The sequence below is a fragment of the Hyaena hyaena genome, unplaced genomic scaffold (genome assembly GCF_003009895.1).
Source record: "Hyaena hyaena isolate Hyena2069 unplaced genomic scaffold, ASM300989v1 scaffold_91, whole genome shotgun sequence".
Classification (NCBI taxonomy): Eukaryota; Metazoa; Chordata; class Mammalia; order Carnivora; family Hyaenidae; genus Hyaena; species Hyaena hyaena.
In genome coordinates this window covers 1,373,498-1,395,176 of record NW_024080725.1, presented here as the reverse complement: position 1 = coordinate 1,395,176, position 21,679 = coordinate 1,373,498, and the positions used below count along the sequence as shown (strand labels likewise).

Genomic DNA, 21,679 nt, shown 5'->3' with positions numbered 1-21,679 from the left:
TTTTGAGATTCCTCTATATGGTTTATTTCTATCTGCTCAAATTATGCCAATTTTAAATTTAATCAATTAACATTTCGATCATGTTCTTAATTATTATACTTTTTAAAGTTTCAGAATTAGAAAATATATGCTTGTTAACTAAAAATCAGAGTTTATAATGCTAATTTTTGAAGTAATCAAAAACAAAATTTCCATCAATCTTGTCTCCTGTCAACTCATTCTGCACAGGTGTCATTGTGCAGGGCGTATCTTTCCTGTCCTTCCATCCTTTTTACTACACACACACAATCAAAATGTTTTACTAAGACGTGTTACCAAGACTAAATTCCACGTGTCTTAATGGCTTCGCAAGTCTTCCTTGGCTGCCCCTACAGTGAGGACAACGGTTTTCTCTGTGTCTTGTCACATGACCCCACACTCCTGCACCGACCTGCTGTGCTGATCAGTCCATCTCCTCTTCCACCCACCCCTCTCAGACCCGTCCTTTCTTCAGGACGGATCACAGTCACTACATTCTACACCTTCCTCCTTCTCAACAATAAGGGAATCCTTTTTACTTATCTACATTTCTTGTAAAGAATTTCACTTTTCTAATTCGTGCACTGCATTTTTACTTGCATATGGACTAATGACATTATATAAACCAGTAGGTCAAGGTCTTATATATTAATGTGAGGATAAGTATGTTGTGCATGAAACTGAGGGGTATAAATGCTGGATTATGAAGCTGAATTTATGTGCCAGTATGTAATATGAGAGAAAATGAGTTTTAAAAATGATGTGTGCATACTTTCTATGACTTACTTTCAGTATGATAGTCATCTTACTTGGTTCTCCTTTGCTAAATAATTTTTCCATCATTTTCTATTCATTACCTATTCATTCTTATGGTTCCCTTCTTGAAAAATATTAAAAACTCTACTTTTAGTTCCTTACTATCTGATCACAGTGCGGCATCTACATCTGAACAAACATTTCAGTGTGTGCACAAAAGTTTCAAGAACATACTGGATTAATGAAAAAAAAAAGTTGTTTGTTTAGGTTGTGGGAGGAGTACAAAGAACTCTCAGGGACAAATAAGCACATTTACAAATACATAAAATTTTAAAACACTGCATAAATAAATACATGTATCAAACACCCTAATTTTCCAGATTATTTCAAAGAAAACAATTTGGGGCATTATTGTTTATAAGAAGGAAGCTAAATGGAAAAGGTCTTACGGTGATGATTCCAGAACAATGCTGTTAGCTTGTGTTGAAGATGGAGATCTGTGGTTCACAAACACTTCACTTGGGGACGTGTGAACCACATGGTCTACCAAATGACCCACTGAAGATGGTCGTAACCGGGTTCCTTCTTGTGTGAATGCAGAATTTCGACTACATGAAGAGGGGAAAAAAAACTGAGTCAAAAATGTGCTTTAATTAAATTTTTTTCCAGTTTTTTATTTGTATGATTACATTAGAATGTAGATGTGTGGTTTTAAGACTAACCATGTTGACTGAGCTCGCACTCTCTTCTCTCAAAAATAAATAAATCTTAAAACATAAAACCAAATAAAATTTGTTTCATTAACCAGGAAATTTAATCAAGTTACTGCCAATTAATTTAATCATCTTTCCTGTGTCTTCTGTCAAACAATTTCTTGTGTTTTCTGCAATTTGCTGCAATTTTTAGAGATACTAGTAACAAATGGATGGGGTGCCTGGGTGGTTCAGTCAGTTAAGCATCTGACTTTAGCTCAGGTCATGATTTCACGGTTCGTGGGTTCAAGCCCTACATTGGGCTCTGTGCTGACAGCACACAGCTCAGAGCCTGAAGCCTGCTTCAGATTCTGTGTCTCCCCCTCCCACTCTCTCTGGCCGACCCCCATTTGTTGTCTCTCTCTCTCTCTCAAAAGTAAATAAACATTAAAAAAAAGTTTTGTTTTTTTTTTTTTATATGGAAAAATGGCTGCCTGGAAAAGGGACCAAAAAAGATGTTTCTGAATTTTCTTCAAACAGTTGATTAGCCTCTGAATATATGCAGTATTTTATAAAGAAAGATAATTTAGCAATATGCGACTAGAAACATAAAACCTTTTGAGTCTATCTTTTCTAGCAGTAAGGAAGACATTGGGTGGGGGGCCCTGGGAGCCTCAGTCAGATGAGTGTCTGACTTCAGCTCAGGTCATGATCTCGCAGTTGGGGAGTTTGAGCCCCGCATTGGGCACTATGCTGTCAGCAAGGAGCCCGCTTCAGATCCTCGGTCTCCTTCTCTCTCTGCCCCTCCCCCGCTCTCTCAAAAAAAAAACAAACATTAAAAGAAAAAGAAGGAAGACACTAAGGTATGAGATAATGTTCCCTGAACCAAACTATTTATGTATACATACTTTACTTTCAATATGGTGGAAGTTTATTCTTGGGCTGACAAACACCCATGGGTGATACAACTTTTAGAATTTACTATACACTTATTGGGCATTAATGTATATAAAGTATTTCCAAAGTTAGACTTCTTCAAAGATTATATTCCATACCAAAATTCAAATATTTTGTATTCAACTTGTTGGTTGAACAAGGTCTGTGAATACGCTGACATGTGTTTATCATTATTTATTTATAGCCATATATTAAACACATTTGTTAACAATGATAAAATTAACATCTTTGACCAGTACAAAAGCATACAGCTTTTATAAGAAATTATTTATCTTTATTATCTATACCAAAGCATACAGTTTTTGTACGAAATAATAGAAGTATATAAACAGTAAGTGCTGAGTAACACAGGCTTCTTAGCATAGATATAGCTAAGCTTGTAGGAACTTATGTTGGAAGTTGGAAACCCCTTTTTCTAGACAACAGAAAGTGGTGGAACAGTGGTTGGGGCAGGAGATAAAGCAAGATAAACACAATCATTTAGCATTTTCAAAGAATATATGCTCCCCCAAAAATTCTGTTTGAGAGCCAATAAAAAAGGATTATGTCAGTAACAACCATTATTTCCAGATTTTAAGTCTACTAACAGAGCTTGCTTTATTGGCTAGAGACCCATACTATATGGATAGTGAGCATCCTTGTTCAAAATTCTGCTGCCTCATTCAGAGGCTTTTCCATGCCATTCACGCAGTAAGCTGCAGGCTATGAGGAAATGATGCTATGGAGCAACAAAAATTTGTTTGGTTAAGAGATTTAAATGTAAAGATTTACATATTTCGATCTTTAGGCAATGGAAATATACAGTCAATAATTTAGAAATTAGCAAAATATACACCTGATGTTAGTCTGTACTTACTGATTAGGAGTTCCAGGTGGAGAGCGTGATGGAAGGCTCTGTGTTTCTAACCTGTCATCAGATATTGAATTTCTGCTTACTACTTCCCAATCCATTAATTTCCGTGCCAAGGGCTTGCTTGGGGATCTGTAGACATAATATGTAAAAATTTTTATTTGTATACCTCCAACTATAAACCAAATCTTAGAATGTGTCATATTCTAGATGAGTAAACATAGCTTACTTCAATGAAACTAATGCATTCGGCAGCTATTTACCTCACAATTTCCTAAGAAATTAAATCTGCTTTGTATGAAGAAGGAAGGAAAGATATGCTAAGAGTAGAAGAGAGACTCGGAAATAGGAGAAAAAGAGAAGAAACAAGAAACTAAAGAAGAAAGGAAAAAAGCAAATGAACAGTTGGCTACCAAATTATCTCATATATGAATATTATATATATTGCCTATTCCAGAGTTTCTGAAATTCTAAGTCATCTTGTGATGTATTAAACAACAGCTAACATATTATCTCCTGAATATGCTTAAGCCTTAAATCCAATCCCTGATTCTCTGCCTCAACAGAGAACATGGCAAAAAGGATGATTATGTATTTTTTCCATTTTATTTATAATAGTAGGCTAGTGGATTTTTTTTGTTTTGTTTTTCCAAAAACCGTCATTTAGATGGTTAATGATTCTGTCTCATGGGAGGGAGTAGAAGATTGTTTTCTTACCTATCTATATTTTGTCAGCTACCATAGTGATAAAGATGAGTACTATAATCTTTTCAGAAAAGATACTGACCTTTGCAAAGATCAGAAATCTTTAGAATTTAGGTAAGTTAACAATGAAAGTCTTTTTTATATTCCAATTCAGATAATGGCCAAAATTCATGGAAATACATATGACATCTACTTAAATACCTTAAATACATACTTTTTGACATGCACAGTTAATATGAAGGCTAATAAATGGAATTAAGCTACTTACATAAAAACACATAATAAATCATCTTGTAAGCTGATAGTTCTATATTACATTAATAAATTCACTGAAGCACATAGAAAATTCTATTTCTAAAAAGCATAGTACACGTACCAAGAATACTCAAAATTTACATAGTAGGAAGTATTAGAATAATGATGAGTGGAGGGTCCTCATTTTACCCTTCTATGAGACAAATCACTTAAGTATCTATGTCTAAATATTGATATTTACCAGTACAATGTATGAGCCTAGGTTCTCCCCCACATCCTACATTTTATGAGTATCTAAATTTTCAGTGCAATGTTTCAGTTTATTAATTTTATGAAACCACAAGTAACTTAAATCACTTATGAATCCAAACCACAAAAGTGCCCCATTTTGGGTATTCATAGCCAAAACCTTTTTTAGTTTGGCTTAATGACATTTCCTTAATTTAAGAACATAGAGCATTTCGTAAGAGAGCTATAATGCTATTGATTTAAAAATAAGCACTGGCTCAGATTTCGTTTTTCATAAATGAATTCAAATTACTGGGTTTTCTTACTTGAAGAGAACTCGGGACACCATTTAGTCCAATCTCCTAATAGTGCCACACAAACTCATGCCTATTAGTCACAATTAAGTTGAAAAAAACAAAAACAAAAACCCTATGTTATTTCATGCATTTCACTTTTAAAATGAAGATTATTAAAAGAAACCCTAGCCACTTATTGCTCTTCTAATGCTAATTCTCAGAGTTAATAAGCATTGTTTCTCATACATTAGACTACTAAATGTTAGCTGCAAGACTGCATAACCACAGTTAAGAGATCGACTACTTTCATTTTTGAGGAGAGGGAAAAAGTCATCTGAAGAGGAAAAAATCCAATTCTACTCACCTAGTAGTATAAAGTGTCAGAACACTTAACTGTCGTTAATAAACTAATCATGGTTGGAAATGCTCTGCGCTTAAAACTAAATTTCAAGTATTTTATTAACAGCTTTAACCTCAGAGACCCACCCACTCAAGCTTGCTGTCTATGTTTCCTGTTGAGTGTGGAAATTTCAGAGAAAAAAATACCACACTTCATCAGTGTGTTTGCAATGTGGTAAATATATTTTCTGACCATGGCACTTTATTTTTCTGTTACACGTGAACATTCTTTTGTTTTCTTCTTAGATATTATATGACAATTGAAAAATGTGAAAGCAATTCAAAAAGTTGAGATATCAGAACAAAAAATATTAACATATTCATTGTTGCTGGAAAAAAAAAGATCTTATATGAAAAGTTTAAGGAGAAATATGTAACCATCAACTAAAATTCTAGGAAGTGGACAAGAACTCCAGAATTCTCTAATACTTTAATAACAGAATAACTTAACAACTGCTACAACCATTTGAGTATTTTGGTAGATATGCATCAGGTCATAACAATACGGTTGTGACATATTATAAAAAACAACCCCAGAAAAGCTTAAGACTTTTGGAGATGGCAGGATCATTAAAACAGTCTTACTAAATAAAACTTTGTCCCTGATGATGACTTCTTATTTTCAGGAGGATTCATAGAATTCCACATAACAAATGATGTGGGACAGATATTTGGGACTTTTCATACTGGAATTCTAGCTCTACTACTCCTTAAATAATGCATAGTTGTTTTATAAAATAACCTATTACACACTTTCCCATTTTAATAATGCACATACAAAATGAAGAACTAAGATGCAGGTATAATTGTGCATATTTCTCAAAGCCACACATGATCAAAATATTCAAACATTAACACTTATAGAGAAAGTCCTTTGAGTGATATTAACATTAATATATAAGTACATGTATAATGTGATATTCGTATTGGGGTATCATACTACAGTAGAACGAGTTATCAAATCATGTTCACTATTTTTACAAATATCAAGCAAGAAAAAATTCAAGCTTCTTGTTAGGAAAAGAAGTAAAAAGCTAAGTATTTTGTTAGGTACATTTTTAAAAGAAAAGATTCAGAAAAATATTTATTTTGATTTTAACAAATCTGAAGGGAATGGTGCAGTAAGTCATAGTACTAAGAGATAGCATATATTTTAAATTAAAACAACAAAGTTAGTAGGAAGTAAATTATTTTATTGAGAAATTTCAAGGAAAATAATTTCAAAACAACTTTCTGTACATTTTACCTTCGTACAGGTACTCAGGACTCTCTAACTGGAAACAAGGGTGTCTACGACTGTCAGAGGGAGGACTCTGCATGATTTCAGCAGCCAGGTCTATTAGAGCAGACATCTCTGTTCTTACTTTCTTCTTTTCTCCCTTCCCCAACACCAAGTAACCCAACAACCATTAACATGACACTAAGATTTATAGTTAATAGAAAAATGACAATATTTCCCTCATAAATCTAAAAAGATGTAACAACCAAATTCAAAATTTATAACAAATGTTGAGATAAACTGTATCATCCAAATTCAAGTGAATTTATGACAGCAAAATGCTATATCACCCTGACCAGCTAAATCTTCCAAGGCATTTTCAGACAGTGTTCCTGTGGGGTAGATCATTCATTCATACATAAATGAGGATGGGGGTAAGCCGGGAAAGGGGAGACGGGGAAGCAAGTTAATTTTATTATCCGAACACATAAAAATTGTGTTTTAGTAACTTTTGGCTTCAAATGTCCTTACTCCAAGGAGCTTACAATATTATTTATTATTCATCTGTATAAGCACTCAGGGCACAGTGCTGGCAGAGCATAAGATATTCTTAGCAATGACTCCAACTCCAGAGGCAGGGAAGTGACAGGTTAAAAGAAGAATCATCAAGTTAAACCTATAGTTTAGGAAAAAGGATTTAGTGACATAAATGACTGCAGATCTTTCAACATCAAAGAAAATGCCTACATTACGTGATAAAAATAAGCAGTAAAAAGAAGAAAATAATTTTTGTAATATAATGTATTATATATAATTTGATATATATTAACATAATATAGAATGTATTTAAAAATTGGATCTATATAATGTAATACATATAATATATAATGTAATATTTGATTCAGCCTTATGAGATACATATATATCTGCATATATTTATAGACACCTATAGATCTATAAATCTGTGAGTATACACATGGCAAAACCCTGAATAGTAAATACCAAAAATTTTTAAAATAACTGTTTTGGTTCATATTTTTTTTATGTTATTTGGCATGTTGGAATTTTCTTTTCTTTTCTTTATTTTAAACAGGGGAAACCTCGAATACAGGTGAGTTTCCCACGTTTGGGGCAACTGCAGGACTCAGAATGGCCTGACGACAGCGGACAAGCCTCTCCCTGAGAGAGCCATGTCCAATCATGGTGATCCCCTGCTAGATAAAAATACTGGCATGCTGGAATTTTAAAACATAATGAAGTGTCACTTATATGAGCAGAAAAAACAATAAAGCAATTTTTACTTTTGGAGAGAAAAAAAGAAAAAACAAAAACTTCTTTTACTTTAGAAACGCAAAACAGGAAGATCTTTTTGATAAAGACTAAGGGTAAAATTAAAAATAAAAGCAAAAGCAAAAATCTCTCATTAAAATTTATTAAAACCCTTATGCCTCCAATGACAGTAGATACCAAACACATGAACTCGTTAAGGACTTGCCCTCTGTAAGCCATTTCCACTGAAAACAGTGCTCATTTAAAAGCCATCTACCATACTGCACACAGTATTAAAAGAGTGGGGGCTAGTGCAGTGAATAGAACAGAGAAAACTCCACCCTCGTGTAGCCTGCATTCAAGTGGGGGACATAGCCAATAAAGGGGGTCACTGCTCACATCACCAAGCGCTCACCTATCTCACTCAGAACAGCAAACCTATTCTGTAGAGGGTAAAAGTGTGGGTAAGAGCAGGGAGGCCTGTGTGAGAATCCCTTAATATTTTAGGTAAGTTATTCAAACGTGCTGTGCTCGGTTTTCTCATCTGTAATGGAATTTACCTCACTGAACTGTGGGGACTATGAGATACATTTCCTGCCCCAGATAAATACAAAATAAATGTTAGCCCCTCTTATGCTACCTGGTTATCCTCTTTCTGCTCACACGCCTATACAGCTGATTCTGTTACAGCAGCCAGAGTGATCCCTTAACCCCCCATATTTTTACTATGGAACATTTTAATTTTTTTTTTTTAATTTCTGAGAGAGAGGGGGGAGACAGAGAGAGAGACAGCATGAGCAGGGGAGGGTCAGAGAGAGAGGGAGACACAGAATCTGAAACAGGCTCCAGGCTCTGAGCTGGCTGTCAGCACAGAGCCCAATGCAGGGTTCCAACCTACAAACTGTGAGATCATGACCTGAGCCGAAGTCGGACACTTAACCAACTGAGCCACCCAGGCAGCCCGCACATGTTCAGTCATATCTAAAGTAGATATTCCCTAGTTACTTCCTATTGTGTTACCATGGTTACGGCCTTCCTAGCAATGACTGCAGTCTGTCATGACCTTTTTTATTTGTTTACTCTGTTTCTCCCATTAGATTATAGACTTNACAGCATGAGCAGGGGAGGGTCAGAGAGAGAGGGAGACACAGAATCTGAAACAGGCTCCAGGCTCTGAGCTGGCTGTCAGCACAGAGCCCAACGCGGAGTTCAAACCCACAAACCGTGAGATCATGACCAGAGCTGAAGTTGGACGCTTAACCGACTGAGCCACCAAGGTGCCCCTGGAACATTTTAAGTATAAACAAAAGTAGAGAGAACAGTTTAATAAACACTGCACTCAGGACCCAGGTCCAACAATTACCATCATGGTCAACTTTGTTTCATTCATCTCTACATTTACCTGAGTCCTCTCACCCCAATGATTCTGAAGCAAATCCTAGAAATCATGGTATTTGTAAATACTTCAGATTACCACCATAAAACAAAACAACTCTGCCAGACTCTTAAAAATTCAAATTCATTTATATCTCTTCAGTGCTCTCAGTTCCCACTGGCTTTCACTTAAATCCAAAGTCCTTTCTATTTCGAACACAGGGTCATACAAGTTCTGGCTGCTGCCTACCTCCCCTCCCCTTCTCTACCGATGGTCCATGACTGGCCTGCCTACTCTTCCTCACGCATGACAAGCAGGCTCCTGCTCCATGGCCTTACACTGGCTCAATGTGTCACATACATTAGATATCTGCTGCGCCGATCAGAATTTAAGCTCCATGGCACTAAGATGTGTATCTTGTTCTCCATTCTATTCCCAGGACCTGACATATGCTCAGGAGAGTAGGTCTTCAATAAATATTTGGTGCCACTGATTTGGTCACTCTTTCTCCTTCTGTTTATTGGATAATCCTATTAGATTGCTGCTCACGTATCTCACGCTAGACCTGTGCCAGTTTAACGACTTTTTCCATTACAAATTTGTTCTCTTTCTGGTATCCCTTTGTACATTTTCTGTCACTCAAATCTGACGGTCTTTCCAGATACTCTTGTCTCTAACACACCTCCATCTAATTGATTTAACAACTTCTGTTACTTCTACCTACAAAACGTTCCTCAAATTTGTTCCCTACTCTCCATTTCATCACCAGTGTTTTAGTTCAGACCTTCATTGTTTTCACTGGGATTACTGCCAATAACCTAATTGGTCTCTTAGTACCAAGTCCTTGCTGCTAATCCATTCTCCATCATTGCTCATAAAGCCATTTTCTAAAACAAACCATGTCATGTTGTTTCACTTGTTTAAAAGCAATAGCTCCTAAAAATATCAAGATAACTGAATGGCTCCCCCCCAAAATTAACTTCTTTCTTAAACAAGATGATGTAAAAAATATGGAAATGGGCTGAATAATACATGAAATTAACCATTGTTTTTCAAAAACGTTAAAAAAATAAAGGAACTACACTTTCCAAAATATGTTACATTAATAATGTAGTATTTGATTCAGCGTGGTCAGAACTACAATGCTTGACACAGGGTTAACTTAGCTCACATAAAAAACCAAAACAGGGAATGAATAGACAAATTATTTCATTACTCCCTCAACGTAACTTATTGTTTAATTAAATAGACGATCATGTGATCATTCTGTAATTCAATCTGGAAAAAGAGTTTTTAGTAACTTCCTTTAAGAAAAAAGCAGGCACTGAAACAGAGGCAGCTTACCTTGCAAATACCCTGTCTTTATTTGCTTTTTCTTTGCCATACTGAACTGACTGGACTTCAGTTCTCCCACTGAAATACATAAACATGCATATAATAAAACCTTCAAGAGAATTATAAGATAAAATAACATACAACATGATTATATTACAACTTCATAAGAGACAAATTTCTCGCAGAGAAAAGGGAGCAGAGGGCAAGAAAAAAAAGAGTGGACTGAATTCCAGCTCTACCTGAATGGATGAAGCTGATTTACAGCTCTCCCACTCATGAACAAAGATGTGTTCCACAGACACTTCACTTTAGGTACTTGTTTTATTTGAGAATGATGGTCACTCTCCCCCCGTAAGTTGGTCCGTGGTTTAGCTGGTTTCTCTACTACTCCTCAATGAAGGAGAATATGGGGTGTCTTGAAGAGCTGCTCTTTCCTGGGGCTTTTCTTCCTTGTCTACTGGTAATGATCACAGATACAAAGACTGACTGTATTCTCAAATCCTTCCTTGTCCAGACACAGGCAACTCTGGACTTTCATATACAGGAAGGAACCAAGGACTGAAAAATCACTGAGAGTTGGGCACTATGATTTGCCTTGAAGCTGATCTGTCTAGCAAGCACACAGTTTATGCATGGAAATTGGGCCTCCTCTGTGGTAAACCAAGGTGTTCAGACCAAATTTGTTACTAAAAACTTGTTGCTACTTGACACGTCATATTATTTAAGTGTGAATAGACATAAATGTCTAGTGTGTCAAATAGAACCATTTATATGTAGATCTCTAATTCATATAAAAGCAGCCAAATACAGGTTTCCAAAACAAAGCAAACAATTTTAAGATCATCTTCCATAAATAAGTACAGATAAATGTGAACAAAATGGTCTTTATGTTGAAGTGAAAATTTTTTTTAAATGTTTATTTAGTTTTGAGACAGAGAGAGACACACACACAGAGTGCAAGCAGGGGAGGAAGAGAGAGAGAGAGAGAGAGAGAGAGGGAGACACAGAATCTGAAGCAGGCTCCAGGCTCTGAGCTGTCAGCACAGAGCCCAATGTGGGGCTCTAACTCATGGACCATGAGATCATGACCTGAGCCGAAATTGGATGCTTAACTGACTGAGCCCCAAGCACCCCTATCTGTTGACATTTTAATGGAAAAGTCCAAAACGTAACCATGGTTTTTAAACTTAGGTACGCTTAAGTTTCTTAAGAAAATACTTGCAATTGTCAACAAGGTAACAAGCTGAGGTTCATTATTGTTTTGTATTTCCACATTACAACAATGATTTAATCCTTTGGATATTTTGGAACAGAGATAATAAAGGTGTGTGTTTGGGTAGGTTGGTGGAGGAAATAATAAATCCTTTGATAATCCAAATTCCATCTCTTAGTCTAAATAATATTTCAACACTGTAATTATTACAATAGTTCTAGTATTTCTAACCACTGCTTATAATAAGAGAAAAAATATTTATTTAATGCATACTCACTCGGGCAGGACTGTGTCCAGATAAACACCTGTCATGCTGCCATTCCTACCTCAATCATAAGATTATTAATCATTTTGATGATTAAGAAGTGCTTTATGGTTGTGGGATTGAGCCCAGCATCAGGCTCTGCACTGATACAGTGGAGCCTGCTTGGGATTCTCTCTCTTCCTCTCTCTCTGCTCCATCCCTGCTCCTGCTTTCTTCCTCAAAATAAATATATAAACATTTTTTAAGTGCTTTCAATATATTTTTAAAGTTCTAAAGGACTACAAACAAGACTTAACTTTTACAACTATAAATGTGTACGGTTTACTTATACACACTGACTTAATTTAATGTTAACTGAGCTGTTAGGGGCCTCAATCCTGTTCTTCCATGCTCCACTATGTTTTATAGGAGGCTGCCAGTCAGCAAACTCCATTTTCTAGGTCCCTTTATAAGCTGGCTTTCTCTCAGGTTCTACTTTTCTTCTGGCGGGAGATCACAAAGTAGAGTAAGTTAAAAGCGGGAGCCTGACAAACGCTGTAGCTGCTCTAACAGTCACAGGACACTAAGAGAAAGAGCACCCTGTCAATGTTACATGCCACCCTGCAAAGAAGCACCTGCCGTGCAGGCCCAGCACCGACTGTGACAGTGGCTCTAACACTGGCGTCACAGGTCCAGGCTTATGGATATAACACAAGCTTCTGATCTTTAAGCATTTCCCAGTCCTCCTGGTTACTGCATTATAACCTTCCTCTCCCTTTTGCTTTGCCGGCCTAATACCTGTGCAACCAACTCCCTTAATTAAATTGCTTTTATTAGAAAAATCAAAAAGCCTTTCTGTTTCCCTGATACCTTAATTTACCAATGAAGAAGATTCAAAGGAGACACTATTACTCAAAAGGCTGGATTAATAAGCTGAATTTCATAATAAAAAACATGAAGATAAAATTGAAATATGACGGAGGCCTGGCTCTATCAGTCAAAAAAGCATGTGACTCTTGATCTCAGGGTCATGAGTTTGAGCCCTACATGGAGTGTAGAGATTACATAAATAAAACTTTAAAAAAAATTGAAATATAAGGGAGCAATTAAAGGTTTATGTTTTATATTATCCATAATATTGCTCATGAGAAGTTTAGTATTATGAGAACAACATGCATAAATATACCATAATCTAAGAATACCAAATTCTGACAGTAAGTAGTTATCTTTAGAACAATGGGAAAATGCCAGCTGGTAAAAGAATACAAGCTCCTTATAGGTAATTTCAGCAATATAGAAAAGCATAACTACAAGATTTAAAAAAAAAAAAAAAGACAAATTCAGCCTGTCTTATCCCTAAGAAATAATCTCCATTGTGAGTGGTAAAAATCATTCTAAAACTCTATATACACAGAAAATGCTATAAATATGGAAATAATTCTGTTAAGTGTTATTATGCAATATATGCCACTTTTCATGAAAATAGTATTAATCTATTTTCCTTTGAAATAAAAGAAGAAAAAGGCTGCCATTCATAAATGTGTGTGTGTGTGTGTGTGTGTATACGGTAAGACAGACAGACTAGAACTTAAGCAGTTGGTGTTCACATTTAATTTTTGCTAATATGGATTCTTATACTTCCACTACTCCCATGCTTCATCTTGTTTCTTAGTTCTATTATTTTTACTTTACCAATGTTTATAGTGTTTTAATTCTGTTCTGTCGTCATAATTCTGACAGTTGTCAAGGGTTAGTTCTATATTTAAAGGACTTAAGCTTCATTCTTAATTCTTTTACCAAGATTCTTCTTGAACCATGGTGTCTTATCTCTTATGGGTTAATTTTATTACAAAAACATTTTTGGGGGGTACCTGGCTGACTTACAGGAGCGTGTGACACTTGAGCTCGGGGATATAAACTAGAGCTCTATGTTGGGGTTAGTGGAGATCATCTAAATATAAAATCTTTTTAAAAAGCATCATTATTGTTTAGACGGGGTCACAGATGCTTTATTCCCTGAGGTTTTGTATATTTGATAATGTCTATTGACTTTAGAATTGAATGGCAAACTAGTAAGTTTAAGATTTCAGTCACTTTTTTTCCTTGAAGATTTGGTAGACAAAGGGTGACTCACAGCTACATATAAGCCTGAATAAAGTTTTATTTGGCATTAACAATGTTTAAAAGTTTTTTGTTTTCTGCTTCTTTTAGAGAGAGAGAGAAAGCATGTGCGAGTTGAGTGGGGAAGAAGGGCGGAGGGAGGGAGGAAGAGAGAGAAAGAAAGAGAGAGCGAGAGAGCACACGAGACAGCATCTTTTTTTTTTTTTTTTAATGTTTTTTATTTATTTCTAGGAGAGAGAGAGAGAGACAGCGTGAACAGGGGAGGGTCAGAGAGAGGGAGTCACAGACTGAAACAGGCCCCAGGCTCTGAGCTGGCAGTCAGCACAGAGCCCGACGCGGGGCTCGAACCCACGAACCGTGAGATCATGACCTAAGCGAAAGTCGGACGCTTAACCGACTAAGCCACCCAGGCACCCCACGAGACAGCATCTTAAGCAGGCTCCACACTAAGCTCTATTGCACGATCCCAGGATCATGACCTGAGCCAAAATCACGAGTCAGATGGTTAACCGACTGAGCCACCCAGGTGCCCTGTTTAAAAGATTTTAATCCAAACTGATAAACCTCTAGCAAAGATAGATCAAGGGGAAAAAAAAGAGAGAAGATACAAGTTACCAATATCAAGGATGAAAGAAATGATATTACTACAGATTCCTGAGATATTAAAAAAAATACTATAAACTTTATGCCAAAAAGTTCAACAACTTAGAGAAAACAGACAAATTCCTTAAAAAGCATGAACTACCAAGGCTTACTGACAAGAAAGAGAAAGCCTGAACTGCTTTACATCTATTAAAGAATTTGAGGGGCGCCTGGGTGGCTCAGTTGGTTAAGCATCCAACTTCGGCTCAGGTCGCGACCTCATGGTTTGTGGGTTTGAGCCCTGTATTGGGCTCTGTGCTGACAGCTCAGAGCCTGGAGCCTGCTTTGGATTCTGTGTCTCCTTCTCTCTCTGCTCCTCCCCTGCTCACGCTCTGTCTCTCTCTAAAAAAAATAAACATTTTTTAAAAATTAAAAAAAAAAAACCCGAACAATTTGAATGGGTTGTTCAAAAGCTTCCTATAACAAAACTTCTGCCCTGGATGAATTAATTGGTAAATTCTGCCAAACACTGTAAAAGGAAATAATACCATTACTATAGAAACTTTTCCAGAAAGCTGAAAATGAGGGAATATCTCCCAACTCATTCAGTGAGGCCAAAATTATCCTGACACCAAAACCTGACAATGATATTACCAGAAAACTACAGAGCAATATCCTTCATGAACACAGTGAAAAGATTCTAAACAAAATGTTAGCAAAGTGAATAGAACAACGTATGAAAAGGATGACAGATCATGACCAAGCGGCGTTTATCCCAGGAATGTGGGATGGGTTTAGCACTTGAAACTCAATGTAATTCATCATATAAACAATTTAAAAAGAAAAGGCATACACTCTTTGTGACAGTTGCAGAAAAAGCATTTGACAGAAATCAATAACCAACCCTAACAAAATCCTCCAGGAAACGAGATGTGGGGGCACTTCCTCAACATGCACTGCATATGGCGTCTACAAGGAGCCTACAACCACTGGCACACTTACTAGTGAGAGACTGGATACCTTCCTCTGCTAAGATAAGGAAGAGACAAGGTATCTATTCTCCCCACTTCTATTCAACGCTTACTGGAGGTTCTAGCTGGGGAAATAAGAAAAGAAAAAGAAATTAAAAGGACCAGAATGGAGAGGAAGAATTAAAACTCTCCTTATCGTCTAGAGAGAAAATCTGTTGGCAGCTACAAAAAAGCTCCTGGATTAAGAGAGGTAAGCAAAGCCTTGCTGTTGAAATAAGACCAACATAAAAAAAATCAATTGCATTTCTCCTTAATAGTGAACAATATGAATTAAAATTTAAAAAGACCATTTACAACAGTGTCAAAAAATTAAGGGTAAAATTAGCAAAGACCTGTGAACTTTGTGAATTTGTGAAAGACCTGTATACTGAAAACTACAAACCCAGGGAGAGAAATAAAAGACAACTTAAATAAATGAAAGATACTATGTTTCATGATTTTGAAAACTTAGTATTTTTAGGATGTTAATGCTCCCAAAATAGTAGTTTCAGCACAATCCCAATTAAAATCCAAGAAGTCCTTCTTGTAAAAATTGATCAGCTAGTTCTAAAGTTTACATGAAAATGCAAAGGACTTAAAACATTTGAAACAACTTTTAAGAAGAACAGAGTTGGAGGATTAATCCTACTATATACTTTAAGACTTATAAGTAAATCCAGAAATAAGTCCACACGAATAATGAAAACTGATTTTCAACAAAGGGGCAAAGGCAATTCAGTGGAAAAAGAAAGGGTAATCTTTGTGGGGCAGGGAAGCGGGGAGAACTGTCTATCCACCTGCAAAACAAAAACAAAAAAAAAAAAAGAACTTCAATTCACACTTTATACCACATACAAAAATTATTTCCAAATGGATCGCAGATCTAAGTATAAGAACTAAAGCTATAGAACTCTTAAAGGAAAACAGAGGAATAAATCTCTTCTGCCTTGTGTTAGGCAAAGGTTTCTTAGGACACTAAAAGGAAGATCCATAAAAGAATACAATGGTAAATTAAATTTTATCAAAACTATGTACTCTTCAAAAGAGATAACAAAAGACACTGATGAAAAGGTAATGAACCTGGACTCTCACTGCTGGCGGGTACACAAAATCGTAAAAATGACTTTGGAAAAACAATCAGCAGTTTCTTGCAAGGTTAAACACACATCTACCATGTGATCTGGCCATTCCACTCACAAGTTATTTAACCAAGGGAAGTTAAACCATATAAATACTACTACATGAATCCTCACAGCAGCTTTAATTTTAATAGTCCAGACCTGGAAACAACCCAAATGAGGACACAACAGTAACTTAATATCCATAATCAACAGAAGAGATAAATAAATTGTCACGTTATCTATACAGTGAAATACTCCACAATAAAAAGAAATGAACTACCAATACAGCAACAACGTGGATGAATTTCAGAATAATTATGCTGAGAGAAAGAGGCTGGGCTAAAAAAAAGTATGAAACACGCATGCTTCAATTTATATAAAATCCTATGAAATGCAAACCCATCTGTAGAGACAGAGCAGATCACTGGTTGCACGGGGACAAGAAGGGTGGAAGAAAGAGGTTACTGAGGAGCATAAGGGAAAAACAGGAGAATATGTTTGCTGTCTCGATTGTGGTGATGGACATATATACATGGACGTACATACATCTCCAAATACCAAATTTTAAATGTTAAATATGGTAGCTTATTGTATACCAGTTATGCCTTAATAAAGCTGTTTAGAAATATAAAATCTGCCAGTAGTAGGCCCATAATCCAAGGAGCAAGAATCTTAAGCAGGTTCCATGTGCAAAGCTGAGCCTGAAATGAGGCTCCATCTCACAACTCTGAGATCATGACCTGAGTTGAAATTCAAGAGTCAGATGCTTAACTGACTAAGCGACCCAGATTGTTCTTAAGCTTGTGTTCATTAACATCTGTGGCTGAAATGTCATTCTGTTTCAGTGATTTTATCCCAAACTGGTTTCTTTTAGTGTCTTTTGTACTTGTCATTGAGACCAGATTTTGTGTGCTATGGTACAGTTTGGGTAAACTCCTGGATTTTTTTCCTCATTGTTCTGACACCTGTCTGAACTATATAGTTCAACTCAGGTCACTACATTCTATGCATTTCTTTGTTACCTAAAGGAAATGGTGTGTGTACATTTATGTGTAGGTCATATTTTTAAGGACAGAGAGAAGGAAGAATTCTGCTAAAGATAAGTTGTCCTTGGATAATAATAATAACCCTGATAGTCACTTAATTAGGAATTAAATTTATGAGGGACTACTATTATGGTCTATACTGTTTTCTCAATGGAGATTTCTTCTGTCCCTAGGGAGATTTAGTTACAGTAGATAAGGCTTTTTAATTTTTTTCTTGCCTTTCACCAATGATCTAATATTTGGTCTTATCTATTTCTTTTCAAATTTACGAGATACATCACCTTACTTTTCTCAATATTGCTTTTAGGAGGGTGACAGAGGAGTTAAACATGACATCACTTAAAATTCTGCTGTACCTTTTTTGTAGTTAAAAGTTTCCTAATTCTGTTTAAGTTGTTGCTAGCAAATTTGAGGGCCACTTTAGGGGCAGGGGGGATATATTTTTAATAGTATATCTTGTACTTAGGCTTTATGCTGTTATTTTTTTCTGAGATTACAAACTGGGCATTTATAAATGTTTGTGATTTACAATACAAATCTTTTGTGGACCACATCTAAATATTTTCTGGATGAATATAGAACATGAATTAATAATCTAACACGTAATGATGAAAGGTTTTATTTACTGAAGATGGGAAAAATTATTTTGTGAAGCAGAAACAAAAATGGCTAACATTTGTTTTAGTAAGAGAGTATGAATAACTTTTTCTATCTGATTCTTCCCAGGCTGCGCTTAAAAACTAGCTTTCATGAGTCTTTTAAGAATTACAGAGGCAAAATTAATCAGAACTTCTCCAAATTTAGAATTATCCCCCATAGACTGTTTCTTTTAGGAAAAGATAAAAGATACCAATAATAAGATAGTTTTAGGAAAAGCAATCTGGGGTTTTTGTTCAATGAGTAAATGAGATTTTTGCAGAATAGCTGTTTTGAACTCTATAATAAAGGGTTTAACAAACTCATACATAAAAAAACAAAGTACAGGTATCTCCTGCATTTTCTAAGTTTGTGCTATGCCACGTTGCTTGTACAAAATAACAAGGAAACAGCACTCAGCATCTGTTCCACAGTGAGCCCCTGCAGAGGCAGCACACCTGGCACGCAGCGAGAATGCTCCCGCTCCTTCCTCCCTACTCCCCCCCCCCCACTTCCTTCCCAGGGACACACACTGCATCTCAGCATGAAGCTGCCAAAGCTCTGAACTGTGTCTGTGAGCATCTGTGCTTTATCTTAATTTATTTTGTGCATTCAATAGCAAGATGTGCCCTAACGTAACAGAAAAGCCTGTGAGAGGTGATTTTGGGGGTCTGAGAATGCTAACAAAGTTTTCTATATAAGCAATGGTAATGACTTCTTTATTTATGCCATTTGACTTATGAAAGGTTTCATTTTACAGGGACATTCTACTTTTGGATAGTGAGGGAAACCAGTAACTTATATGTTCATGAAGAAGATACCTTTGTTTTTACAAATAAAGGTGTCTTAAAACAAATATTTTCTTGTACATGTTTAACAAAGACATAATGGAAATTATAGCATGTCTGGAATGTAAATAATTAAATATGACTGATTTCCTTTTGAAAATCATGATCAAAATTATAGTCAGTGGAAGAGGTTTCTCCCATGTGGCTAAATCACAAGAACCTTTAGAACTTTTGGCTCATGTAGACAAACGGGCCACACTCCACAGAGATTCTGACTCGGTAGGTGTGTATGAATAATAAACATTCTATGATTCAATAAAATACACCTTTATTTTAAAGTGAGGAAAAATCCAGTAACAAAACATTAGTGCAAAAGCAATACTTACCAGTACCGGAATTTTGAACCTAACGTAAAATAATGTGCAAAAAAATTCTTTTGAGGTGGAAGTGGTCTGTCCAAACGGAAGAATGTGTGATGTTCTACACATGCTTTCCACAAATTTTTGCATGCTCTATAATTCACCATGTTAAATCCCAGTAACGTTTCTCTAGATTCATGCTGTAATAAATGACAAAACGCAGAGAGTATCAGGAAAACATCAGGATCTAATGCTCCATTTAGTTTACTTTTTACAGATAAATAGTCTAGCCATACAAACAACTAATCCCTGTAGCACAGCACTGTTTTTGCTTATCCAATAAAAAGGCAGTAAAATAAATGAAATGGTTTGCAAAATACGGACCTCACCTCATCCAGTAATATTACAATTCTCAGGAACTTTTACTTTATAATACAGCTAGAGCTAAGTTTAAAAACTGATATACATCTGTTTTTAAAGCTTACTAGCTATAATTCTATTTCAAAATATAATCCTGGACCATAAATTAAACTGTAAGATACATACATCTTTTAAAAATATTTCAAAATTTGTAAATTTGTGTATATTATAAGTACATAGGAATATTCAGCACTTATAAACACTATTATGTTAAGTCAAATTTTAAAATAAGTAGCAACATAATAGAAGCATTTAATTTTCTCTAAAAGTCTGGCACAAATTCCTATTTCAATGGTTCTACTGAAGTAAACTACATACAGTAAGTCACACATGTTTTAAGTGTATAGCTCTGGTTTTCACACAATGAATGCAACCATTTAACTTCCAACCAGAACAAGAAATGGATTATTACAAGCAATTTTCAAGTATCTTTTGTCTCCCCTTTCTACCAGATTACCTTGCAAAGGTAATCACTCTTCTGACTTTTATCACCAGATTAGTTATGCCTGTTTTTGAACTTTATATATATGGAAACATACTTTATGTGTTTTTAGGTTTGATTACTTTTGTTTAGTACTATGTTTCTATATCCATTCATACGATTGTGAAGCAGTAATTTTTACTCTGTGTAATATTCTATCATATGAATATATCAGTTTATTTATTCATACCTGTTGTCGACAGGTATTTGATTTTTCCAGTTTCAGGGTAAAAAAATATTGCTCTGTATATTCCTGTATGTTGTTTGATGCACATATGTGTACACCTGTGTTGTTGGATAAGATATATGTGTTCACCTTCAGCAGATAATGCCAAACAGTTTTCCAATACCCCCTCCCACCAGCCGTATATCCTCTACACACTCACAACCACTGGCTTATCAATCTCTTGTTTACACTATTCTGGTGGATGTGTAGAAGTATTACATGTTGGTTACAATTTGTACTTCCCTGATGATTAAAGAGTTTCAACACCTTCTCACATTACTGGACATGTGAATGTCCTCATTTCCCAAGTATTTGTTAAAGTCAGTAGCATACCTGGGTTGGATATATAACCAAGGATGTGGTGCATATGCACATGTGGGTGCGTGTGTATTATATATACACTCTGTGCTATTTCACTCCCTTAATGCTATCTTTTGATGAATACAGTTCTTAATTTTAACACATTCCAAGTTATTGATCTTTTCTTTTCGGTTTTCTTTCTATGTCCTATTAAAGAAATGTTTGCCTATCAAAAGATATGATAGATTTCCATAACTAAAATACAGTAAGATGCCTACATATAATATTAAGCTACTATTTTAGAAGATAATATGCTTAAAATACCACTTCCTGATCACCAAAAAATTCTTAACTGTGCTTAACAGTGGCCTTGTATGCACTAACAAATAGTTTACATGGTGTACCATACTCCATAAATAATGATTAGGTCTCACACTGAGCATTACACAGTAATACTTCTCAGCAGAAGCAACACCTAAGAACCATTTATGTTCTACCTTTGCTGACACTTCGCGTACTTCAAAAGTTTATGTGTGATGCTGACATTCTACCAATTGTACTTGGACAATCTGTAATAAATTATAACAAAATCCACCCCCGCCCCATTTTGTAAACAACAGACACAAAATGTTGTATTAAGAGATAAGTTGTTTCCCCTAAAGTTTGGGTATTTAACAAGATGTTTCAGACAGAAACGTTAACAAGATGACATTCTACAGACTATGACCATATACAGTCTTGGATCAGTTATCACCTGTGGCTAAACATGTTCCTAAAT

The 21,679-nt window shown here is 35.6% G+C and overlaps 1 protein-coding gene across 2 annotated transcripts in view; it reads right to left on the bottom strand.

Annotated features, from left to right (window-relative positions):
- PTPN4 (protein tyrosine phosphatase non-receptor type 4) overlaps positions 1 to 21,679 on the bottom strand; it is a 222,527-nt gene that overhangs the window by 55,045 nt on the left and 145,803 nt on the right. For both annotated transcript variants that reach the window (XM_039234876.1, XM_039234878.1), the window contains exons 12-15: positions 19,502 to 19,674; positions 10,364 to 10,432; positions 3,280 to 3,405; positions 1,224 to 1,382 (exon numbers count right to left, since the gene is read on the bottom strand). In XM_039234876.1, the coding sequence (XP_039090807.1) occupies positions 1,224 to 1,382; positions 3,280 to 3,405; positions 10,364 to 10,432; positions 19,502 to 19,674 (527 nt within the window). The remainder of the gene's footprint in view (positions 1 to 1,223; positions 1,383 to 3,279; positions 3,406 to 10,363; positions 10,433 to 19,501; positions 19,675 to 21,679) is intronic.